The sequence below is a fragment of the Anas acuta genome, chromosome 3 (genome assembly GCF_963932015.1).
Source record: "Anas acuta chromosome 3, bAnaAcu1.1, whole genome shotgun sequence".
NCBI classification, from domain to species: domain Eukaryota; kingdom Metazoa; phylum Chordata; class Aves; order Anseriformes; family Anatidae; genus Anas; species Anas acuta.
In genome coordinates, this window is record NC_088981.1 from 34,123,000 (window position 1) to 34,148,480 (window position 25,481).

At 34.0% G+C, this 25,481-nt stretch overlaps 1 protein-coding gene across 1 annotated transcript in view; it reads left to right on the forward strand.

The window, feature by feature from the left end:
- Positions 1-25,481, forward strand: part of DNAH8 (dynein axonemal heavy chain 8) — a 134,735-nt gene that overhangs the window by 6,426 nt on the left and 102,828 nt on the right. Inside the window, exons 5-21 of the mRNA XM_068676576.1 lie at positions 1,489-1,573; positions 2,934-3,082; positions 3,721-3,910; positions 4,308-4,471; positions 5,587-5,763; positions 6,084-6,197; positions 10,998-11,105; positions 13,427-13,528; positions 14,890-15,036; positions 16,000-16,197; positions 17,084-17,160; positions 17,592-17,691; positions 19,759-19,878; positions 20,777-20,912; positions 21,909-22,096; positions 23,241-23,321; positions 23,964-24,080. Coding sequence (XP_068532677.1) covers positions 1,489-1,573; positions 2,934-3,082; positions 3,721-3,910; positions 4,308-4,471; positions 5,587-5,763; positions 6,084-6,197; positions 10,998-11,105; positions 13,427-13,528; positions 14,890-15,036; positions 16,000-16,197; positions 17,084-17,160; positions 17,592-17,691; positions 19,759-19,878; positions 20,777-20,912; positions 21,909-22,096; positions 23,241-23,321; positions 23,964-24,080 — 2,253 coding nt within the window. The remainder of the gene's footprint in view (positions 1-1,488; positions 1,574-2,933; positions 3,083-3,720; positions 3,911-4,307; positions 4,472-5,586; positions 5,764-6,083; positions 6,198-10,997; positions 11,106-13,426; positions 13,529-14,889; positions 15,037-15,999; positions 16,198-17,083; positions 17,161-17,591; positions 17,692-19,758; positions 19,879-20,776; positions 20,913-21,908; positions 22,097-23,240; positions 23,322-23,963; positions 24,081-25,481) is intronic.

Genomic DNA, 25,481 nt, shown 5'->3' on the forward strand with positions numbered 1-25,481 from the left:
GAATCTTTCTCTGATTTTCTCATTGACCTTTGAGCACTTTATCTATTTACTTTATATATAATATATATCTAACTATTTCAGGGGGGATTTTTCTTTTTTCTTTTTTTTTTTTTTTTTCTTTCAGTTCCAACCCTGTTATCAACTATTGCCTATTAAACTAAGTGAAAGCACAGTGTACATTTCTTGATCTGCCTTGCCTTTAATTCTTTTATTTTTGCACTGTGTTGTCTTCTCAGGAGTGGGTTTAAATTATGTCCATTTGGATGTTACTTATTTTCCTACCTCATTTCTCATTCAGATTTTATATATATATTATATTATATATAATATATAATATAATTATATATTTTATATATATTATATATATATTTATATATATATATAAAATCTGAATATTATATATATAAATATATATATATATATATATATATATATATATAATTTTTTTTTTTTTTTTTTATGGGAAGGAGGTAACTACCAAGTAGAGCCTTTTAGCTGGACAGTTTGAATGCCAAGCCCCATATCTTAGTGATTTCATCATCCTTGCAGATAACTACAGAGGCTGTGAAAGAAGCTAGATTTTGACCAGATCAGTACCCACACTTACTCCATGCTCTGAGACCTTCTGATCTCCCCCAGGCCTTCTTTCAGTGCTTTTTAGAGCTCTGTTTCCTGTGAACCACATATTCACCAGGAGATTGCCTAGGACAGTTTGGAAATCCAGATTTTAGAAGCTTCGGTTATAATTTCAGGCATGTTTTTTGAAATGATTATCTGTATGCAAACAGTTTTCACTTCAAAGCTTTGCAATCCAATTCGTACTTTCCAAAACACCTTGTATAACATGACAAAATCAAAACTGCTGTCCAGAGACTTGTAGGGTTTCAGAATAGTCACTTCATAGATAGGTACAGCAAGCTGATTATGGGTCACTATGGTTTCCCTCAGCTGAGATAATTGTCCTTCCAGAAGTCAGCAAAATCTTTGTCATCATGAAAAGGTTTTTGAGGAAATGTGACCAGTTAGTATCTCCATGGTAAAATCCTAGTGTCTGATGTTATTTCAGTTTTACAGACAAATCTTTTACTTTAAAGGGAGTAGAGTTGCAACAGCAGGATATGTCAGGTCATGCAAGCCTGCTATATATGTTGCTAAGTGTCTTCATGACTAGTTACTTCCAGCTGATACTTGAGACTTGCAGATCTCTTAGAGTAACAGAATACACTGTAGTTTCTCTGCATTACTTGTCAAGATCACAAATATTTGTTATATGATTATTGGGAACCTGTGAATGCAGGTTCAGTAATTGAAGGAAATATTTGAATGGTCTATTATGTTGTTTTGCAACTTCTGATAACATGTTGAGTATAAATGCTAAATGCCATCAAAACCTGAAGCAGTGGCATGTTCAAATGATGCTGCACATCTTAAATCAACATAAAAATAATAATATTTTGAGTAACAAGTATTCACTTTTTGATTTAACAGTTGGACGCATTTGATTATTTTTTTGCCAAGGGAGGAAGTAAAGCATTGAAAATTTTCTATCAAGAAGGAGATGTACCAGGAATAGGTAACTTTTTAACAACATTAATACATTAAAGCAGATGTATACCATCTATATTGTATATCATCTATTGTTAAATGTGTTTAATATTACCAGAATAAAATCTGATTTTCAGTTGTTCATAATTTTGCAGTCTTTTGCTGTAAGGGCTGAAAATGCATATTGTAAATGCTTGCTTTGTGAAATTGTCCAGAAAAACAAAACAAAAAAAAAAAAAACAAAACAATTTCAGCCATTCCTGAATGGAGGGCTATAAAAAGAGAAGTTATTTTGAAATGCTAAATTGTTTGCAACTATTTCTTCCAGGAATTTTGCCTTCAATTCATTAGAAATTTCTTTCATAAAACCTGTTTGAATTTGCATTTATTATGTTTTAAAATGTTTGATTTTCAAATGCTCAGTAGAGAATTAAAATTTGATGTCTAAAATGCATAATGATTTTCTAAGCTCTGAACATGCTGTTCCCTTACCTACTTATAAGAAACAATCAAATTGCAGAGGATTATATTCACAGAGGAACTGAGAGTATCTCACCCCCTTATCACCCTTTTGTATAGATGTATTATGCCCACTCATCTACTGCTAACCTTTATCAAAAATATAGAAGATTGTTGCAGCCAATTATTCCTCACCTACTGGCAGAAATGTGTGGTAAACCTGAAGGTTGAAAATCTAATGATGAATCTTATGTTAATAAGCTGTCACATGATAGAATTCATCCTTTTTTTTTTTTTTTTTTTTTTTTAGCATTGCATATTAGCTTATATTCAGATACTGAAATAATGCACAGGATGAAATATGAGCACTCAAAATGAGGAAAAAATCGAATTCAGATTGCCAGAATAATTTTAATTAATTTTGAGTATATCGATATGTTTTTGAGCAGAACATTAAAGACTGCCTCACTTTCTTCTACCATTTGCCTGTTTTCCATACGCTGCTTTTTCTACCATTTCTGCTTCCTATGCCACTCCTTTCTAACTCCTTACTGCCTCCCTACTCATTTTTCCCTATTTTTTCACTTGGGTATGACATCTTTGATAGAGTGAATAAGAATCAGCCTATAAGGTATCTCAGCCACCAGCAAAATACCCCAGAAAGATGGACCTGAGTAAATTCCCTTTTCAGTGTAGTCCAATAAACTGAAAGTGCTTTGTGAGGCATATATTGTAGGCTTGGTATAGATTTTTAATTGTGTGGATAACAACAACCATGGATTATTTACTTCTCTTACAAAAGAAGAAAATAAATAATTTATTTGTTGAATTTTATTTCACTATATTTCAAACAGTTTATAATACCTTACCTTAAGAAAAATAAATAAATAAATAAATAAATATAGTGATACCTGTGAAATTCTTTTCAGAATGTGGTCGGACATTTCCAGCAGTTGTAAAAGGAAGTAAAATGATGCAGTTGTATGTGGACAACACACCAGACAAATTTGTCGGGCTATGCTTATTTTTTGTTCGCTTTAAGAATGACAGTCCTATAAATGCAAAAACTATACACGAGGTATTCTTTTATATATTTTAAAAACTAAGAACTTAAGAAGTAGCTATTCTTGTTTCTTTATTTGTGTTATTGTTCTTACATACATAAAGTTTTTCAATGTTAGCCTGTATGACACTCTGTGCTCCCCTTTTCGGGGAGATGATGCATTCAGCAAGTACTCAGGATATCCTGTGAATTCAGTGTCTTGCAGAGCTCTTGTTAAATGAGAAATCAACATTTAGATTAGTTTCTCATTCTCCTCCTTAACATTTTAGAAGAAGTTAATGACACTAAGTTCATTGTAGGTGTGAACAAAATCTCTAAACTATAAGGACTCACATTTACCTAGAAGACTTTATATACAGCAAATTCCAGGAAATAAAAAGTTTATTTGTACCTTTCTCTTTTATGTATCTTTGAATGTATGAAATGCAAGTTTATCCTAAATAAATCATGTGGCATGAGGTTTTCTGCTTTACAACTATATAAGACAAATTATTAGATTTGTGTGGGATTCTCATAAATTATCAAGACTTTTATCCTTAAATTAAAGTTTTCATACACAAAAACAGAGTAACTTTATTAAAAAATGTTGGTTTTATAATACTGTTTACAGTATAAGTTATTGCATTACTAATGATCATTCTGCTACATTACAGGATATATTCTTTTGTGTTTTGGATGCTACTGAAGGACTTTTACGTGGTGTTAGGAATATGATAGAAAAGATTTTTCTCCCAGCTATCCTTGCAACAAATAATTGGGGTGTTTTAAGTCAGACCAAACAGGATACAAAAGACAAACAAAATTTTGTGGAAACAATTAACAGATACCTTTCATTTCTGGAAGGTAAGCTTTGCATTTAGGAAATGATCACATTAGAGAAATTCTATATAAGAATATCCCTTTAAATGCAGTAGGACATAGGTAAGCAACTTACCCCATTCTTTTTCAAGGAAAAAAATAAAATGATCAATTACTTGCACACTAAATACATGGATAGATTATTTGCTTGAGAAAATTATCTAGTTATATGTTACTTCTAAGGAAGCACATACTGGATTTAAAAGAATTTTCTGTTTTATACAGCTGCAGTAAAATGGCTGCTACATTAAAACTTTGGAAGTACATTTCTGTAATCAGTAAACTTAAATTGTTTACACGGGTAGAAACAAGTTCTCAAGTTTTAATTGGTTCTGTATTGTAATCACTTTTTAATTTTGTATTAATGATTTTTTTTTTTCAGGGGCTATAATAAGCATTGAAGGAACTGTTCAGTTGAAACAAGTAGATCATATTAATTTTTCTAAACTCCGGTCCTTTGAGGAAGTAACAGCAGCAGCAGATAATCCTGATATGGTTCACCAGCTAGAGGAAGTACTTATGATCTGGTATAGGCAAATTGAAAGAGTAAGTTGTTTTAACACATCAGTCCAACATGAATGTGGATAGATACTTAAAAATGATATATGAAACTTGCCTGAAATTATTTTAAGGCTAAAACTGTGTCTTAGACATACTGTCATACTTACATGTAGACATGCTGATTGCTTCACTTCTATAGACAAATGAAGTTGAGAAGGCAGTCCTTTTCCATGGGTACTGGCAGTCTAGTAAGAATACAAGTTTCTGAACTGTTACTACACAAATAAGGAGGATATAATAAAGAGAATTATTATATAATATTAATAAAGAGGAAAGGACAGAAGGATGCAAAAGGAATAATGCTGATGCAGACTGCATACATGTATACCACATATAAAAACACATATACATCTATACACACATATATACAGTGTGTGTAATATGTGATGACATATTAAGTTTCTGCTCCATTTGTGGTGTGAGATAGTACTCTTGGAAGAGGCCCAGCATGGCATTTTTGTGCCATGGTGATGTCTCAGTTATCCAAGAAATTATTGTCTGAGATTTCCAGGATAAAGCACGGAACCCTTTGTTGTAATACTGAATCCGTATAAACTGGGCATGTAAATAAAAATATCAAAGAAATGTAAACAGAGCTGTACGCATATTTATCTGTACGAAGATGAGTACATTTATGACTTTTACGTCTGATATGCAACGCATTTATTAAATAGTGTTTCACTTTTATATATATATATATATATTTTTCTTCCCACCAAAACTGGATGCATTTCAAATTCTGATTACAGAAAAAACAAAAATAAATAGAAGCGTATGCTGAGATCTACCCAATTTTTGACAGCCGCTGAACATAATGCAGTTGTTGCTTTGTCTTCAGTCTAAGAATAACATTAACTGCAATTCTGAATTAGGATTCTTTTCCAAATCAGAACCATTTTTATGTGACAATAACGTGCTTGTTCCTGTTTAGTTAGTATCCTCAGAACATTCCTTCTCTTTTTTTATGATTTGTCTATTCTCGACAATAGATATTTTATTTTATTTTATTTTATTTTATTTTATTTTATTTTATTTTATTTTATTTTATTTTATTTTATTTTATTTTATTTTATTTTATTTTATTTTAAAATTGATTGCAGGTTCTGATTGAGAGTCAACAGATGAGGAAAGAAGCTGATGATTCAGGTCCACTGACTGAACTAGAGCACTGGAAATGCATGTCCGCTAAATTTAATTTCCTTATTGAGCAGATCAAAGGACACAACTGCAAAGCTGTCATTAATATTCTGAATGTTGCACATTCTAAACTACTGAAGGTAATTCTTTTTTTTTTTTCCCTTTTTTATATTGGTTTTGACTATAGTGGACAAAGCTTGCAATATTATTTTTTTTTTAATCGCATTTAAGAGAGATTTCCTCAGAATTAAGAGAAAAGTGCTAGTGTGCTTAATATATTGAGAGAAAGAAGAAGATACTAGAGATCTAGGAAAAAAAAAATAATGATAAAATAACTTTTTTTTTTTTTTTGTGAGTGCCTTTAGAATTCGATTTACCAAAGTTTGCTGGAACATCAGTGCAAGCTAAAATAAATAGTTCACTATATATAAAGTTTTTCACAGTCATGTTTTTCCTCTAGATGTGGCAAGAGCTAGATGCCAGAATAACAGATGCAGCAAACGAATCAAAAGATAATGTGAAATATTTATACACACTTGAGAAAGTTTGTCAACCACTTTATAACTATGACCTTGTAAGTATGCTTTTCATTATTATTTAAGCATAGTTTAGATATTTACATAGAATGTCCATAAGACAAACTTCACAGCAAAAGAAGACTTCTGTGTATTTGCTTAAAAGTACTGATTTTTCTAAACATCTGTCAAACTAAGTGTTAAATTAAAACATTTTATTATGTATTACATTGCAATATATTTAAAAATATGTATTTTAAAAAATATACGTGATTGCTTAGTTAGTCCTGCTGCCAATATTATTTTTAAATGAGCTGAAATATACATATTTTATAGTGCAATAATCTCAAAATATGTATTTAATTGAAAATTCCGTATGTCAATGAATAATCACACAGCTGTAATCAAAATAACAAAATTGCAATTATATAAAAAAATAATGAAACCTAATGAGGTCCCAAGTGTTTCTCTCAGGGTAATACAATATTTTGGTGTTGAAAATTATATTAACTGTTTTTATTTGTAGAAGTAACAGCTAGTGAGAACTTAAATGAAAGATTGCCCATGTAGACTATTCAGCCCTAATTCAAAGTAAATTTTAGGTTTAATTTTTAATACTTATTGTTATAACAAGGATTTGTTTCTAAAGGTTTTTGCAGAATAGGGTGGAAGGAGGAAATAGCCTAGGAAAAACTGCTTGTTCCACCTTGTTTTCCAGTACTCTTTTTGATCCTACCTGAATCCTGTCTGCTGTCAGGGAGAGCTGCTTTTTTTTTTTTTCGGAATTTATCGCAGTTTAGGATCCTACTTCAAAGTTTTAACTGAGGGGAAGCAAAAAGACCGTGATAATCTATGATACAGAGATGATACTGGATGGAATAGAAGAAATGAGGACTCTTAATACTAAGCAGTTACCTTCAGTCCTTCAGCCTATCACTAGAGGGCGCCAGGAACCAGGGAATAAAAGTCATAGTCAAGTGTATACCAGACGAGCTATTTCATAGAAATTGATAGAATACTTTTTTTATTTTAAATAAATCTATTTGTGGGTAGAAACCCATTAAAGACTTTGATTGTTAGTTTACTATTAGGGGAAAATGAACTTAGTTCTTTGTTTAATCTGGAACACTTTGGATAAATCCGAATTAGTTTCATCTCTTGGAGCATTGTTCCAGAGACTAGGATAATTTATGCAGGGTTTTCTGTTGTATCCAACGTAAAAAATAACGACATCCAAGCTGAATATGCTCTCTTTTAAAAATAACTGCATTGTGGATTGAATTGAATTTAATATCTGGTACTTAAAATACATTAAATATTAGAAGTTTAGGCATAGAATATATACAGATTTGATATTCAGCACGTGCATAAAATATGGTATTTGGTGTATGCAATGTCACATATCTATAGCTGAAGGAGACTACAACTACCTGAAAATTTAGAATGAGTGTTTAATTCAGGGCTTTGAATAAGAGAAATCTCTATACAGTCCAGTATCCAGGGTTTTCTTTTTCATCGAGATGAAAAATAGACTTTTCTCCCATTTGCAGATGCCTGCTACATCTGTCCCCAGTATTAGTGTATTTCGAGTTTGCAGGCCCAAGTTAATTCCTGGATCTTGGCTTCTCTGTTAAGTAGTGACAGTCAAACTTACTTGCTCTTGATGATCTGAATTGCAGCTCTGCTAAGTTCCTAAAGAGGTTTTCAGCTATTTTAGAGCTAAATGGCTGAGCCAGACAAAACTAAAATTTTAATTTAATCCTCTAGTACAGTGTTTGTTATATCATTGTGATGTGCCACTGGTGCTACTTCTTCAAGCCTTAGAGAAATTGCAAGCAAGAGTTCAGCCTTTAGGGTATTTTGTGTAGGTGTGCAATGAAGGCTTCCTCCAACACTGGAACCATCAGTCATCCTTTGGCTAAAGTGAGTTATGCTCTGGTTCCTTTGGAGAGACTTTGGAGAAGGTTGTATTTCAGAGATCCTGGCTAAACACTCATCTTCTGTCTTACCTCTTGTGGTCTACAGAACTGAACTTTCCTAGGCCTGTGGCATTATGTTACCATTGTATTAGCTTCTCTCCTATTTGTTTTGACCAGTTGTTTGGTGACAAGTAAATCCTTGTCAACATTATTCAGGTAAAACGCTAGAAAGTCATGCCACTTACCTCTCTTCTAGCAACCTTCTGTTCAGCAGCTTTGGTTTCATTGCTGAATTCCTTGGGGTGGCTTTACTCCTGCTCACAGGATCTTTTGGCTGGGGACATTGTTCTGCTCTTAGCAATCCCTGCAGCACTAGAAGAGATGGAAATTCTGCACAAACTACCATTGGTCCTGAGGGCTGGCACCTGAAGTACACTGCTTCTGTAGCTTTGCATCCCTTCCTTGAACCTGACTTTGTCAGCAGCAGCACCAAGGTGCTGGGAGATGCAGTCACTCATTGAAGTTTGCCCTGTTAAGCAGCACAATGAGATGAATCTTCTTCCTTATGCTTTATCTGAGCATGGTATCTCCACCAGAATGAGTTTGCAGTGGCACAGATAACCAGCGGACAACATTTTTCACTAGTATAGGGGTACTTAAAATGTCAGTTCTGGGCCTGTCTTTTTCTTTTCCAAAGTAGAACACAATCCCAGAGCTTTCTGGTTTTATACTTAAAAGGTGCTGATTCTTGTGCTGATTCTTGACATTGAACCAAACAATCCTATTGTATTTTATTGTCTTTTTAGTCTGTGCAGGGTTGATCATCTGTGCCAGTCCTCTTCCTCATCCACTTTTTTGGTGGATGTGCCTTCTTTTACTTTGTGAGGAAGCTGAGGCCTACCCTCAGTATTTTCCAAATTCATATGAGATCTACTTGCCTAATTTAGAGTAGACCACTTAGAGTGATGAGTTTTTTCCCTTTTTTTTTTTTTTTTGCCTGCCACTCAAGACCAAAGGAATTGAGGAACTTCTGCTATTTGCATACCTCTTAAAATATTTGTATATTTAAGTACAAGGGCTCTTAAGTAACTGTTCTCAATATTTGAATAATATATTGGTTTTCCGGTTTTGGCTGGGATAGAGTTATTTTTTCTTCGTAGTAGCTGGCATAGTGCTGTGTTTTAGACTTATGAGGAAAATAATGTTGATAACACACCAATGCTTTTAACTGCTAAGCAGAGTAGTGCTTATATGCTAAGTCAAGGACTTTTCAGCTTCTCACACTGCTCTGCCAACAAGGAGGCTGGAAAGCACAAGAAGCTGGGAGGGGATACAGCCAGGACAACTGACACAAACTGACTAACAGGGTATTTCATACCACGAGTATGAAATTGTTGAGTACCAAGAGCTGGCTGGGGGAGTTGGCTGGATGGATTATTATTGCTTGGGGACTGGTTAAGCATTGGTCAGCTGGTGGTGAGCAATTCCACTGTGTATCATTTTTGTGTATTTTTTCCCCTTTCCTGTCTTATTAAACTGTCTTTATCTCAACCCATGAGTTTTAACATTCAGTTTTCCCCCATTCCCACTGTAATGGGAGTGAGTGAAAAGCTGTGTTGTGCTTAGCTGCTGCCTGCCAGGTTAAACCACAACAATTGGAGATTATTTTTAAACCACACTTTTTGGTCATTTTTCTCAGTGTCACTATACCATGAAATTTTGTATCTGCATGAACGAACTACAAATAATTTGCTTCTAGTCTTGACTCATGACTGAAGAATGTTATGGACATAAATAAATATTTTTAGACACTCCTTAAGCAGATACTATTCCTCCAGTGGTACCATATGCTTTGGATGCTTTCCATTTTTTTAGTGAAGTAACTTTTTTTGAACTAAGCCTTCTTTAGTAGTGATTATTTGACAAATGTGAAGGTCTTGTACAGTAACCTCTCTTACAAGACAGTGTCTCATGTATTATGTAATAAATGTAAGAACATCTTGGGAGTATTTGATATTTGCTTGGTAATTACAATTTCTATACAATTTCTGCATATTAGAACCATAGAACGGTTTGGGTTGGAAGGGACTTTAAAAGGAATTCTGGTTTCAACCCCCCCGCCATGGCCAGGGACACCTCCCACCAGACCAGGTTGCCCAAAGTCCCATCCAGCCTGGCCTTAAACACTTCCACAGATGGGGCATCCACAGCTTCTCTGGGCAACCTGTGCCAGTGCCTCACCACCCTCTGATGGAGAAATTACTTCCTAATGAAAAATTTTAACCTACCCTCTTTAAGTTTGAAGTCATTACCCCTTGTCTTGTTATTACACGCCTTGGCATAGAGTCCCTCCCCAGCTTTCCTATAGCCCCCTTTTGGTACTGGAGGGCTGCTAAGAGGTCTCCCCGGGGCCTTCTCTTCTCCAGGCTGAACAACCCTAACAACCTCAGCCGGTCTTCATAGGAGAGGGGCTTCAGCCCCCTGACCAACATCGTGGCCTTCCTCTGAACTTGTTTTAGCACATGAATATACTACTTTTAGATGAATATACAAGTGATCTTTTAATTAATCATTTTTGTTGGTGGTAGTTGTTTTTGTTTTTTACAAAGTACTTTGGAAGTATTTGAATTGCAGAATACTTGTAATGCCATGGTTTAATGATATGGACAACAATTTCATGAAATGTGTGGGATCTAGATGTTCCATATGATTGACACTCATTAATAAAATGAAAATTTTGTCAGTTACTTCTGACTTCTGTGAGTCATGAAAATTTATTGAGCTTGATTAGCCTTTTTGAGATTTTTGTGGTAAGATGTAATGACATTTTGAAGATTGGTTAATATGATTTAGGCAAAAATGCAATTTAGATATTGTCAATGTAATAAATACAGTTGCTAAGAATAGAAAGTAAAGTTTTTCTCAAAACTCTACTTTAAGGAATCTATGACACGTGGAATACCGAACTTGATAAATGCTATACGGATGATTCACAGTGTTTCAAGATATTACAATACTTCTGAGAGAATGACATCATTGTTTATAAAGGTAAATATATTAAGTTTAATATTCATTATTAAAAAACATATGATTTTTCTCTGAAAAAAAACATATTTTTTAAATTAGTAGGACATTGCTAAAAACTGGTAACATAGTGCCTGTCTGTAAGAGAAAGGAAGAGAAGTATGTTGATCAAGAAAGGACTGAACTTAGAGTAGAGACTTGTCTGTTGGAAGGAACTATATTATTCAGCAAAATTAAATTTTCTTATCTTCTTGACAAATGATCTGTTATGATCTGTTGTTCTCTAAATCACCGCATTCCCCAGAATTCTCTTATTATCAGCCTTGGAGACTTGATTAAGCAGATGGCCCTCAGTCTGACTGTGTTATTCCTCAAAAAGATAAGAAAGACAAAAGTTTCCGGTTTTTAGAAGCAAGTCTTACTTGAAAAGTTAACTGAATCTCAGGTCATAAACACTTACACATTAAACAGAAAGTTAAGACCAGCTAGATAATTACACACAGCTGGCAAAATCCAGGTATTCACTGTAGGAAAAGATGGTTTGTGTAATGGTTTTAGAACAAAGAAGTTCTTCGTAACTAAAATACACTGTATGTATCTGCAATCTGGAAATGCAATGAGTCGGTCTTCTAGAAACCTGCAGAAAGAAAAGTTTATCCGAAGGTGTTATCCTTGGCTCTCATTTTTGCAAAAGGAAATGGATGTTCAATTCTACTTTCTCCCTTTTTGAAAATATATTTATTCTCCTAATAACTCTTTTTTTTTTTTTTTTTTTTCCCTCTATACATTAGGCTATCAGCTTCTGGCACTCTCTCATTCATGTTAGGTTTCTGTTAGTAGTTCATTTCTAATTCTGAAGAACAATTTTCACTCTAACTGAAGTTCAGAATCCTCTTAAATGTGGAGTTGTCTTAAACATGGAGTTTCCTAGTTTCTTTCATTCTTAATTTCAGTTTGAATAAAAGGCAGAATTCCCACAAATATGGTATTTTCATACCTCTTTTACACTTTGGGCTATGATATCGTACAGTGTTAATGGTCATTGCCCAGCTGACAAACTTCACTTTAGTCTCCTTATCTTTTCCTGTGGTTTTCAAAAAGGACCTAATGAGTGATTTTTTTCTTTTATTTTCTCTCAAAAGGACAGGATTTAGAAGCAAAGAAACAAACACACACTAGATCTAATTTGATCATTTGATCATTCTCCTTTGGGCAAATGAAAATGAGAAGTTAGTGCTCTATTTACGATGCTGTATCACTGATTAAAGTGCATAAAAGGGTTAAAGCTACAGATCCAAATTTTTACTTTGGGTCATGCAATATAAAACTGTTACGCTTTTTGAATCCATTTGAATTTTTTTTTATTTTTATTTTTTTTACATTTTTGTATGTTGGCACGTGATAATATACTTAATAGTCTAAAAGATTGAGCATTTCACTGTAGAGGCTAGTTTACAGGCAAGCTGGTTACATGAAACTGTAAACTGTTCTATGATGTAGCAAGAAATAATTGCATTTCAAGCTAAGCATTTTTCACCAAAGCTCAAGTGGCTTAACTGTCAGCCTTAGTGAGTACTTCCATTTAAAAATCATCAGAGGGGATACTGGAGGTCCTACCTACAGCCTCACCAGTAATTGTGTTACAGTGTGAGGCTGCTTGCAGTGGTTCAGTTTGCAGTCTTTATTTTTAAGGATTCTTAAGACGTGCTTACAGTACTCAAACGTGAACTAATTTGAATTGTTCACAATATTTAACAGACAGAAAAGATTGTTTACCTGCAGCTGTTCTTTGAGATGTGTTTTGTTTTTTATTTTTTCCTCTGCATTCATTCCTGTTCTCCTCTCTCTTTGTGTCATTATAAAACTTTGGATTTCATTGGTTGAGAAGTAGAAGTGTATTCTCCCCTTTTCTTATTCATAGGAGACTAAGGCAAAGACATGTTGCTAATATAGAAAATTCTTTAAATGGCAGCATTTAAATAAGTGTGCATTACAAAGTGTGAAGATGACAATGTAAGTGAAGAATAGTTAGGGTTAAATAACTTCTCCCTGTTCTTGTGTGATTGGTGATATTCTGTTTTTACGTATTGCTGTGCTTATAAATTACATGCAGTCATAAATACTTCTTGGGACTTGAGTACACTTCTGGGAAAGTTTTAAGACTTCTATGGAATTTTTTCCCCATGTATTACTTACATTATTTAGCCACTATTATTCCCATATATAAAATTTATTCAAACTCTGATAGTAATAATATATGCATGTGGAAATTTTGTCAGATTTTGTGAAACAGGTAAATTTCCATGTAAGCTTGAGACCTATTTGTTTTCGTTTGTTTGCTCTAGGTTACAAATCAAATGGTCACGACATGCAGAGCATATATTACAGATGGTGGCTTTTCTTGTGTATGGGAACAGGAGATACCAATAGTCATCGGAAAAATTAAGGTTTGTGTTTTAGTATTTTTGTTATTTACCTGTTAAACCTTTTGATTACATATTGATATGCACAAAGAAGCACATACTTTCTTGAACTTACTCGTGCATTTCAATATGTATCAAGTATTTCACACCTCTTTCCTAATTTATTTCATGCTTCTGTAAGAATTTTTTCATTTCTTATCCCGCTGACATTTGTTAAAATTAGAATGGCTTCCTTTTCATCAATGTCGTCTGTCACTGATCTTGGAACTAGCATCTTCACCATATTTTCAAACAAGGAATTTCATTATCCTGCATAACCCACCTTCAGCGCTAAGAGTCTTCCTCTTTACCAGGTGATGGTGATACATGAAGAACAAATTAAGCACATGGAATGTGCCATGACAAAATACCTCTAGCTGTGGGGTTACTGGTTGCCAATATTGACTCTGTTTGTACCTTTTCCTTTAGAAGACCTCAGCTACTGACTTCCTACCTTACACACAAAGACATATGTATGGGGTTTACATGGCAAGGTTTTGGTAGTGGTGGAGAGATGAAGGGGGGGCCTCTGTGAGAAGAGACCAGAAGCTGTCCTGTATTGGATAGAATGAGTTCCAGCTGGACCAGAAAGGGACCTACTACTGGCCAAAGCTGAGCCAATGAGTGATTCTGGTTGCACCTCTGTGATAATTTTTAAGAAAGGATTGAAAACATGCATGGCAGCTGTGTGAGGCAGAGGAAGAAGAAAATGTGAGTGAAAAAACTACAGACACCAAGGTCAGTGAAGAAGGAAGGAGAGGAGGTGTTCCAGGTGCCAGAGCAGAGATTTCCCGGCAGTCTATGGAGAAGACTATGGTGGTGCAGATTGTCCCCTGCAGTCCATGGAAGATCAAAGTGGGGCAGACACAGCGCAGACTATCCACACTGCAGCCCATGGAGGAGAACATGTGGGAGCAGGCTCCCGGTAGGAACTGCTGACCACGGGGGAAGTGTGCTGGCACAGTCTGTTCTGGAAGGACTTCACCCTCTGGAATTCACCCATGCTTGAGCAGTTCCTGAACTGCAGCCAGTGGGAGGCCCACCTCTGTGCAGATTGTGAAAGACTGTGTCGGTGTGGGAAGGACCCCACATTGGGGCGGGGGAAGAGCATGAAGAAGTGGCAGAGACAAAGTATTATGACTGTCTTTCACTGGACTGTGCAGTTGTATGTCAATATGCTGCAAGTGTTTGCATGAATATTAAAAGCTTTCTACATAAGCCATTACTGCCTGTTGACTGAAGCTAGATTCTGTGATAATTACCCACTAACAGGGGGTTTGGATTCTCTAATCTCTTACCCGTGAGCATACTATAATGAATATGGTATTTATTTCTTCACTTTTTAGGAGTGCATGTTCCTATTGAAAGAATATCAGAAATGCTTTCATGAAACAAAGCAAGAGATTTTGGAAACTCTAGGAGAAAAGTCATTTGAAGTATCAGAAATGTACATTTTTGGAAAGTCTAAAGCTTTTTGTAGGAGATTAGAAAAAGTGAGTATACTGTATGCTGTTAATATCAGTGGAGAAATAGGGTTCCTCCAGAGAACGTTTCACAAGGTGGACTCAACTATATGTGCTCTTAATCAACCTGTGAAGGAGCTTTTTATTGAGAGCAACTATGCACTTCCATAGAGTAAGTCATGGCAATATTTTAGGCAATTACCTTGCAATGTCCTATAGAATTTGCCAGTTTATCTCTGTTAATTAGCTGAATTCTCTCCATACTAATCTAGATGTACATTATGATTGTCAGAAGTTTAAAATTATTTGAAAAAATATCACACCTTATCTTATTTGAAGCATAACCTAAGTCATTAAAATCTCCTGTTACTGCTGAACACAGTTATGCAGATGATTCCGCTGCTTTCTGTGGTCTTAACATTTAGCTAGCTAACTTAGCTGAAAGGATTTTAAACTAGCATTCATAGAGTTTGCATGGAAAAGATTACAGGTGCTCCTAGGTGCAGAATAAAGTCAGACAAGGGATAAAAGATAATTGGGTAGTCATCACAAGGTAGGAATTCTGTGATTGTTTGATGTTTTCCTTATGTGATGTATACATGCTAATCAATATGATTGTGGGTGTATGTTGTTGTTTTTTTTTTTTTTAATTCAGTGAAATATGTCACTAGTATGTGTATGTCATGTTTGAACTATTTTTCCATATTACTCTATTCAACATAACAGTCAAATACAAAGAAGAAACCCTTCCCCATCAAGAAAATGAAGATGGTTTTACATTGTGTTTTGTTATGTTGAGAACTGATGTTGAAAACTGAGCTAGCTTGCTTTGTTGAAGGTATTTGACTTAAAACTTGGAAGCAACACTTTTCTGAATACAGTAGTTAAATTGAGGGGACTGGCTGTTGTTTAGATTATTTTCCGCTGGTTTTAGTTAATACAGGAAGTAACAAGTTATTTCTTATGAGCATGAACATAACTTCTATATTTTAGATTACAGAGATGATAACTGTAGTCCAAACTTTTGGTGCACTGAGTATGTCTACTATTGAAGGGATAGATATTATGGCAATAAAATTCAAAAATATCTACCAAAGTGTTCAAAAGAAACAATATGATATCCTTGATCCACGAAAAACAGAATTTGATGTGGATTTTGTGGACTTCATGGCAAAAGTTGAAGCTTTACAGGTAAGTAATATTGCTGTCTGTAACTCACTTGAGGAGTGATCTCATCATTACTTACTCTGTATCTTCCTCAATGTCAATGAAATTTTGGACTGTGAAGAGAGCATGTTATTATTTTTGTGCTTTTAAAAGTGATTATAATGATATTTTACTTAACTCTTACATTGGTTGGCCATGAACATATTTAAAGAAAAGTTCCTTACCTTCTGGAATATATATTTCTCCAATAATATTTAAATAATTTCCCACTTTCCTATCATTATACATACATAGTTCCCAAATTTACAAATCTGCCTTAATTTAGTGGGCATTCATGTCTAGCCACGGCCATTTCTGGGAAGAGAAGCATTAAGTCCCACTGTACTACAGAGACCAAGTGGAAAAGTATTGGAACTCTTAATTCATAAAGCATCTCAAGAGGATATGTCTTCACAGCAAGTGGAACAGAAATAAATAGTCTGTAGTTGTCTGGAGAGAGGCACTCTCCACTCCTTCTTCCAAACAAAGCTGTAAGATATATCGTACAGTCCTCACTGAGATTTTGTCATTTTGCAGCCAAAATGACAAAAATTCTGAGATCTAAGAGAATGATCTAGCTGGAGGTAATTTATTAGGCTGAAGACACATGGTTAGATTTTTCATGAGCAAAACTCCTGTTTTTAATACATTGTTTTTGCTAAATATTCATTGTTTGCTAAATTGTTTGGCGATTTAAGAGATTGCTTGACTGACACTAGCTATTACCTTTATTAAGCATAGACCAGTGAAGGCTGCTGTTTTGTGTTTTAAGCAGTAACATTTTTAAATAGCACTATGTTAAGAAATGATCAGATGTAAAAATATTACAACATAACTAGAAAAAAACTATACTAAATTACATATCCTTTAGGTACAGATACAGACATTTATGCGTACATGTTTTGGGAGAATTTTGTCTTCACAGAATGCACTCCAGTTACTTCAAAGGTATTGGTAATTAAGCTTTAAAATATTTTAAAGCAACTTGAAATTACTGATTAGCACTATTTAAATAAATGTCTAATTTTAGAAAAAAAGGGTCTAATAAGAATGTTTTCACTGTTGGTGTTATGAACGATGCAGTGTGTTTTAGTTTTCTAATACAAATCAATATACTTTTCTGTTTCTTTATTTCATTATGGTTTATTTTGTACATACCAAAAGTTACTAAAACATGTCAAAGAAAAATATAAATAAATGAAGCCAGGGCATAACTTGTCAAATTGCTCAAAAAAAAAAAAAAAAATTACACAGATTGAGAAGCATTTCCTAGATTTGTGCTGCTTTCATTTTATATAGTTTATGTACCCAAAATGGAAGGGAGAAGAAAAAAACATGTGTTTTGGAAATGTCACTATATGTACTCATTTTTAATACAGATTTCAAAATCTGAGAATGCCGTGCCTTCAAGAAGAAATAGTACATACAGTTTCTTGTATTCTTCAACATTATGTAGCAGAACTTGAAGCTACTAAAAAGGTATTTTATTTCTTTGCAGTAAATTAAAAACATTTTAAAATAAGAAAAAATATTTTAATATGCTTAATTTGTATTTATTGCGCCAATTTCACAAACTGATTGTAAATGTTTAAGTTATACTTCTGCTTTCCTTTTACACGGAACACACCTGAGTGTGTAAGCAAATCTGTTAAAACACAAATTTTAATGTTAAAACAAAATCTTAGTTGTTACTACTTCAGCAAGTAAATAATATGGTCTCTACTGACAAGCATACATCACTTGTATATAGTTTTTGTTTCGTTATTATATGAAGCCTCTGCAGTTAATTAGCCATTTACATATGGCTTTTATCTAAAGCTGCAACAGTATGTTAAAGGACAAAAATTTGGTAGATTGTATTTTTGTTCATTATAATGTCATTTATTATGGTTTGTGTAGTGTACTGTGACTGTGGTGTAAATGCAAATTAACTTCTGGGCACCGTTCCCATCATCTGACTTTTAAGCATTTGGAGAGGAATTCATGTAATGTGATTTTGTATGTCTGCAAAGTAAACACCTGTGTCTGAGCTTGACATCCATACTCTCTACTCAAGAAAAAAAGTTTGTTCTGGAGTCAATTCATCTGATCTATTTCATATACTAATTTGGAGACTAAAATAATTCACTTGAAATGTCCATTTTTCTTCAGTGAGAATAAAGGACATCTAGAAAACCAGACTAATATAAATATTTTTTGAGATGTTTAAAATTGGTCAGACAACTGACACATGTTTACATGAGGTGACAAGTCTCTGTAAACTCTGCACATACTAAAAGATACTGGATTACTCCAGACAGTGACTTAAAAATGTAGCCTAACATAGCTGCTCTGAACCACTTTCGACAGTGTAGTTTCCCTATCTACTAACTGTGTACAACACATCCTGAACCTCCAATTGATGTCTTAGTTTGATGAAGATATTTTCAGCAGCACTGACAGTTTAAGAAATCACTGCCTCCACCACTGACTTTTTCCAGTCAAAATAAATAAATAAATAAATAAGTTTTCTGAGGGCTTTTCATCCAGATCAGTTCTTCTGTTAAGTTCACCATGAAGCTACTTGCATATTTTTGTTAGCAGCATGCAGGAGACAGTATTAGGGGTAAGAAGTGGTGCCAGGAAATGAAGAGAGTAGTGGTTGCTTAAGCAGTATGTGTAATCACTGCATCAGTTTGTGTACCTAAATTTAAGTGGGTGTAAATATTCCTCTTTTATCTGTTGAAGAAGCCGTCACCAATAAACTGGCTAGATATATTTTATTTAATAATACTGGATTACTTTTTATCTTTTCTAAACAAATTTTAATAGAAATAATGTACTTTAAAATAATTTGCCAATGCAAATTTAATATGTGATTCCAGGGCAAATTTTGCTTGACTGCAATGCAGGCATTCAGTGAGCAGAGCCTCCTTTTTTCTTAGGTTATGCACAGATCACAGCATGGATTGTGTACAAAGAAGTCTCTACATGCAGATCAATGAGACATTTGTAGAAAATAGCAGATATTAGCTATTAGTCAGATGAATACATCGGAAGAATATCTTGACATGTTTACTCATGTAAAATCTCTGTTAACAATACTGGTTAGGCCATTTCTGTGGGCAATTCCCAAGGAGGAAAAGCCCCAGCAAGGCTTTTCAAATGAAAATCCTCTATGCCAAAGCTTCTTGACATAGCTTTTCTTTCACAGAAGGTGGCTCCACAGCTGTGCTATATCAGGCTTGGCCTTGAACACTGGTTGCTCAGTGCCTAGGTTTGCAAAACCTTTAGGTGTGCTTGGGGCTCTGAAATAAGTAAGATGAGCTAAGAAAGAACATAGAAAGAAGACAGGAGATAATCATAACAATGGTATCAATGGGTTCATCTCCAAAGAGTATCACATTGTTAACTATTAATTTTTTCTCTGTGGAGTGTCATGTCACTCCATTCAAATTTAAACTGAGGGGAAGAAGAAATTGTGGTAGTAAAGAAAAAACAGTTTAACATTTTTCAACAGTTTAATTTCTTTAATTCATGTGTTTAGTGATATTGTTCTTATTGCAGCTTTACCAAATTCAGAAAGATGACCCTCCCCTTGCTCGGAACATGCCACCTGTTGCAGGAAAGATACTGTGGGTGAGACAGCTCTTTAGGAGGATAAATGAACCAATCGACTATTTCTATGTAAGTTGATGTGAGGAAAAATTAAGTGGTGTTTGTAACCATGACGTTACTTCAGTAGAGTGACCATACTGTTTCGGTTATGATGTAGTCACTTCTCATATGCTGGGCAACCTCTTTATTTGTATGTGAATTGCTGTTTAAAACACACATGCTCCATAATAACCACTATTGTACATCAAAGATGTAGCGTTTCTTTAACTTATTTCTGAACTAGCGCACCAAGCTGGAAATATGCACTGACTTGATCTGTTTTCACATCACCTGAAGAAATGTCTCACCATTACAGCCAGCTGTGGATTTCTGCTTCTGTTTATAATGGAGCAGACTAAGGCCTGTAAATAAGACTTATTTATGTTCTGTATTTTAACTGAGTACCCACCCTTCTGTTCCTCTAGCCATGTAGGATTCTCCATGGAGAATCATGTCTATTTACTAAGCCGTACTAAACCATTAGGAATAGCTTAAGGCATGAATGTGGACTATCTAACATCCTGGAATTGTCAAGTGTGTATATTCTGGTACCCAAATCTGCTCAAAAGAAATTAGACATAAGTATCGGTACTGATTACAAAAGGAGATTTTTTTTCTTTCAAAATGAGATTTTTTGTTACTATTCATTTTTGATTTGAACTGAGCATCCATTTCACTGGTAATTACATGTGTGTAACACAGTGTAATAAAGTAATTGTGTTATATATTTACTATTAATTACTCTACAAGTTCTTATTGACTTCACTGTCCTATAAACTTGATTAATAAATAATATTTTAAATAATTCTGTAACTGTAATTTTTAATAATTTGCATACTGTATAATCAGCAGCTAAACTGAAGAAAAACCCAAATAGGATGTATTTCTTCTGATGTGGTATTAATCAGAATGTTCTGTGTTTTACTAGAAAAATTCAAGTATCTTGACAAGTCCAGAAGGTAAAGCAGTTGTTCGATTATACAACAGAATTGCCTATGTATTGGTGGAATTTGAGGTAGTCTATCATAATGTGTGGATGAAAGAAATTTCACAATTACAGTATCGTAAGTAATTGAATATGTAATTGTCTTCTTCTAACTGTTATTGAATGTTAAGATGATGCAAAACAGATAATTTTTAAGCCTTATTTATCCTTAAAATGTGCAAATTAGATCAGGTTATGTTCTAATAAACAGGCCCGATAATGCAAATCTGTGTCTGTCCTTGAAACTTGGTTTTGCTGCAGAGGATTGAAGTTTTGGTACAGTGTTTGACACATAACTAGAAGAAATATACTGAAAAAAAAAATAAGGCCCACAGTAGTTCGTTTCTGAGTAATTCACATATACCATTTAGGAATTCTTTCTGTTTTCTTTCTGCTGTAACAATTTATATAGTTATAGTATAGAGTATCACGTTCCCTTTCAGGACAAGTATTACTTTATGACTAGGAAAAAAAATTGTTAACCAAGTTCTAGCATTTTAAGATTAAATGGGAGTTGAAGATGATTATTTTGTTTGTTTGCTTTAAATAGATTTTTCATGGAAATTGTATACACTTTTTAGCTTTAAATCTGCAAGGAGATCCATAAGAACAAAACTGTAATGGTGTCATCAGAGAATCAACAAAGGTTTTAGTTTAGTGTTTATGCTTTTAATTTAGTTTGGTATTTTTGAAATATCACTATCTAAGCATTCATTTTCTGAACAAATTCCTGTAAGATACTGAGCAGCTCTTATATGTTTTATGTTTCTGAGTCCTTAGAAAATGATGTTGATAATTTTGTAACTCAATCTGAATAGATATATATATATACCAAAAATAATAATACTGGAACTAAGGCTTGTTTGGCTTACGAAGAGAGAGGCTATATGGCAGAAAACAAATATGGTGAAAATCAGTTGTATATTTTCTTTAACTCAAAACAGTATAAAACAATGTTGCAAGTAACCAAAAATGTGATCACTATATAATAATGTTAGAAATCTGTATTCCATGATGAGTTATATAACCAAAACAATAATTTGTTTTAGTTGCTGACATAAAAATATCTTTGCAGCCTTACAAGCTACAGTACTTGTGCGTCATCCTAAAACTGGAAAGTTCCTGGTTAATTTTGATCCTCAAATTCCAGAGATTGTCCGAGAGACCAAATGTATGATAAAGTTGGGCTTGGAAGTACCAGAGCAAGCCAAAAAGATAGTAAAATTAGAAAATAACTTGAAGTCAAACAAGTTGCGTTTAGAGGTAAATTAAAAATCATCATGATTACTTTAACCTTAGAAAAACAATTTTTTTTCTCCCAATGTTATTGATCCTTGTTCTCCTTTACATTTTACTTTTATCAATTATGGGGGTAGATTAAGATGAATCAGATGAAAAATTGTACCTTTTCCTTAGATCATCACCAGTGTTTGGGAATATGTAGATTTACACAAGAATTCAGCAGCTAATGCATCCTCAAGTAGGAGATGTGACATATTTGTTTAAAAAACAAAACAAAAACTTGTTAGACAATGTGAATGTTAAAGCTGGGTATAAGGTAGTTTAAGGTAAGTTTGTAGAATGGGGACATAGAGATTCTCATTTTACAAACCTGTAGTAACTGTAGTGTGTGCTATTCCATACTTAAAGTAGAAGCATTTATATTTCTAATACCTTGTGGTGTGTTAAATGTGTTCTGGTACTGAAACAATTAAAGCCATCCAAAATACATTCACTCTTTGAAAATCAGTAAAGGATAGTTTTACACTGCTTCTGAGAAGTAAAGATTGGAATTCCTTATTTGGAAGATACAGTGAGCCACAAAAACATCAAGAACTTCACAGACTGTGCCAGAGAAGTCAGATTTCTGTTACCTGTTGTACCATTTGCCACAGATTTTTCAAGAAGCTTGTATTTTAGGGGTTAGGTATACTGTGTAAGATTTTGAGTGGATTCTTTCTGGTTTTGTTGTTCTTTGTTTTTTTTGTTTTTGTATGTGTATGTATATAAGACAAAAGACAAGACGTTATTTTGAAACTGATTTTATACGTGACTTGAATTATCTAAAGCATTTAATAGTTCCAAGAGGGTATGGTCACTCTAGCTCAAGCTGCCTTGAGCTCTAGAGAAAGGCCATACTTTTTTGCCTACGGACTGGAAATGTGCTGTATGAAGGCTGCTTTTATTCTTAGTGGGTAGCATGATACAGCTCTATTACCTTCCAGGAATGGTGTACATAGGTATGTAATATCAGCATAAAATACTACGTGTTTTTCAAAAGTAGTTCTCTACTGTGTTGTTTTTGGTTTTGTGATGATTTTTTTTTTTATGTAGCAGTATGTTTGCATCAGTAAAGAAAGCACATAAGATACTCTTCTTGATATTACCCCTTCCTATTAATTAACAGGGTCTTCTTCAATGCTATGAAGATTTGTGTCAAGAAACACGAACCATTTTTCTAAATCTAATGGCACCAAAAATGCAGAAGGTTGGTATTGCTAAATGCATTTCAATACACTTCAGAAGGAATGTGAGTAATTTAATAATAGTTTATAATTTTAAAACACTTAATGGATCTGTACATTATGGACTTAATGAGTTTTACTAATACCTTTATGACCAAACATTTGCTCTTTGTATCCCACATATAACGCTCAAATAATGTGTATCAGAGTAGAATAATCTTAACGTCTTTGAGATATAAACCCAGTGGAACAAAGAATATGGACTTTGTGGGTGTATTTATCTACACAAGTCTCTACCTTTGACATGGAAGTAAATTATCACTTCTCTCAGTTTATAGGTTTTCACAGGAAATTGCATATTTAATTTAGCTCAAATACTAAAAGATACTATCCAAAAGAGCAGGAAGAGGAAGATCTTTGCTGAGTATATACCCTTTACAGTTATGGACAGAGGCTGTAGCATGCCCTACTCCTTCTCATCCAGTATTGCGTACATTTCGTTGACATTTTTCTTGAAAATTTAAAAACTTCCTTACAAAACTTATACAACTCTTTCTCTCATCAGTGACATCAGTGATTCTAATAACAATGGTGTTTATTTTAAATTACATTTCTATATATATTTTTTTCTTTTTAAACTATGAAATAAATGTTTTTATGCTTAGATGGAAGCTGTGTTGAGGCAAGGACTTACCATGTTGACTTGGTCATCTGTGACACTGGACAGTTTCTTTCAAGAATCTGATGAAGTTCTGAATATGTTTAAACAGTTTTTGAAAAAGGTATAGTTTTGATGACTACCTAAATTAAATGCTAGTTTAGAAAAATTGCTCCAAGTAAACTGCTCTTCATATTGCAAATCAATCTGGGTTTACTTCTTGAAATATGTAGAAATTTTTCTTGCTTTTTCAATTATCTGTTTTGTTTGTATGTTTGTTTTGTTGTTTTGTTTTGTTTTGTTTTCTTAAGAATGATGTACTCGGTGATTCTCTCCAATGAGTACTGTCAGATGTTTGATCTTTGCTTCTGCTCTTGCAGTACAATATATTTCTGCCTGTTGTCCTCTTGTTCTGTGACTATCACTCTGCCATGAGTGCAGTTGCCCAGAAGGTACCTCCGTGCAAATGGTATCCACTGGAGAAATTTTTAATGTTAACTGTATTCATAGCAGACATGCTGTGAAATTGTCTTCTCCTTGTACAGTCCACAAAATGATGAAGGGAAGCAAGTTTTTTCCCTCACATTTCTCTGCATGCTCACTGAGTCTGTGCTTTTTTCCTGTTGTAGTGATTGACGCAGTTTAAGTTCCTCTGATTACATTAACACGCTTGAGGAACTGTAGTGGTGGTTCTCAAGCTCCTACTTCTCTGTGATATTCAGATCATATTTCTTGCCTGATTATTTAACTGTATACTTATGATCTTTCTTACTTACATTATAAACATTGTTTTCTGTGGTAGAAGATTTCTGGTGGGTGTATCCAATTTGCTTTTCATATATCAGAAAAGCAATTGAAATCTAGTGCTTGGTTTGCTAAAGCTGGAAAAACGATTGATTGTGTAAGAAATTAATGATTGTGAGCCTGAGTATATCTGAAATAACCAGGTATTTTGTAGATACTCTCTATTTTCCTTAAATATGTAGGTTGTATATATTTCACATTTTTTTAGCCCTCCCATATCAAAACAAAAAGATGTACACTTGGTTAGACCTTTGTTTGCTGTGGATGGAGTATTGCAAACAAATAGAGAAAATGTGTTATAAAACAAAGACTTGTGTGATATGCTGAAAAACAAGAGGGTATTACAGATATCGAATCTTTCAGTTAAAAAGTTAAAAATTGGACAGAAATCAGTTTTATTTGAAATCTGCCATGACAACTGAATCCTAAAAATGTTGTAAGTTGGAATCAAAAGCCTAGTGAAAAGCTATGTTGACTACAAGCTGGAGAAGCTTGTGGCCCCCTTGTCTTAAAACTGGAATCATGGCCAGCAAGATCATGAACAAGAAGCTAATCATCCTATATTAGCATAGCTTGTTTGCTCTTGATCTAGTAGCCGTGTAGGCTGTATAATTCCCATGGTTTGGGATGTAACTAACTGCTATTGCCTTTCTGCCTAAAACTGTTGTTAAAATCGCAAGGGTGCTTCAGGAATCTTTTCTTTGTTGTGGCCACGAATTTC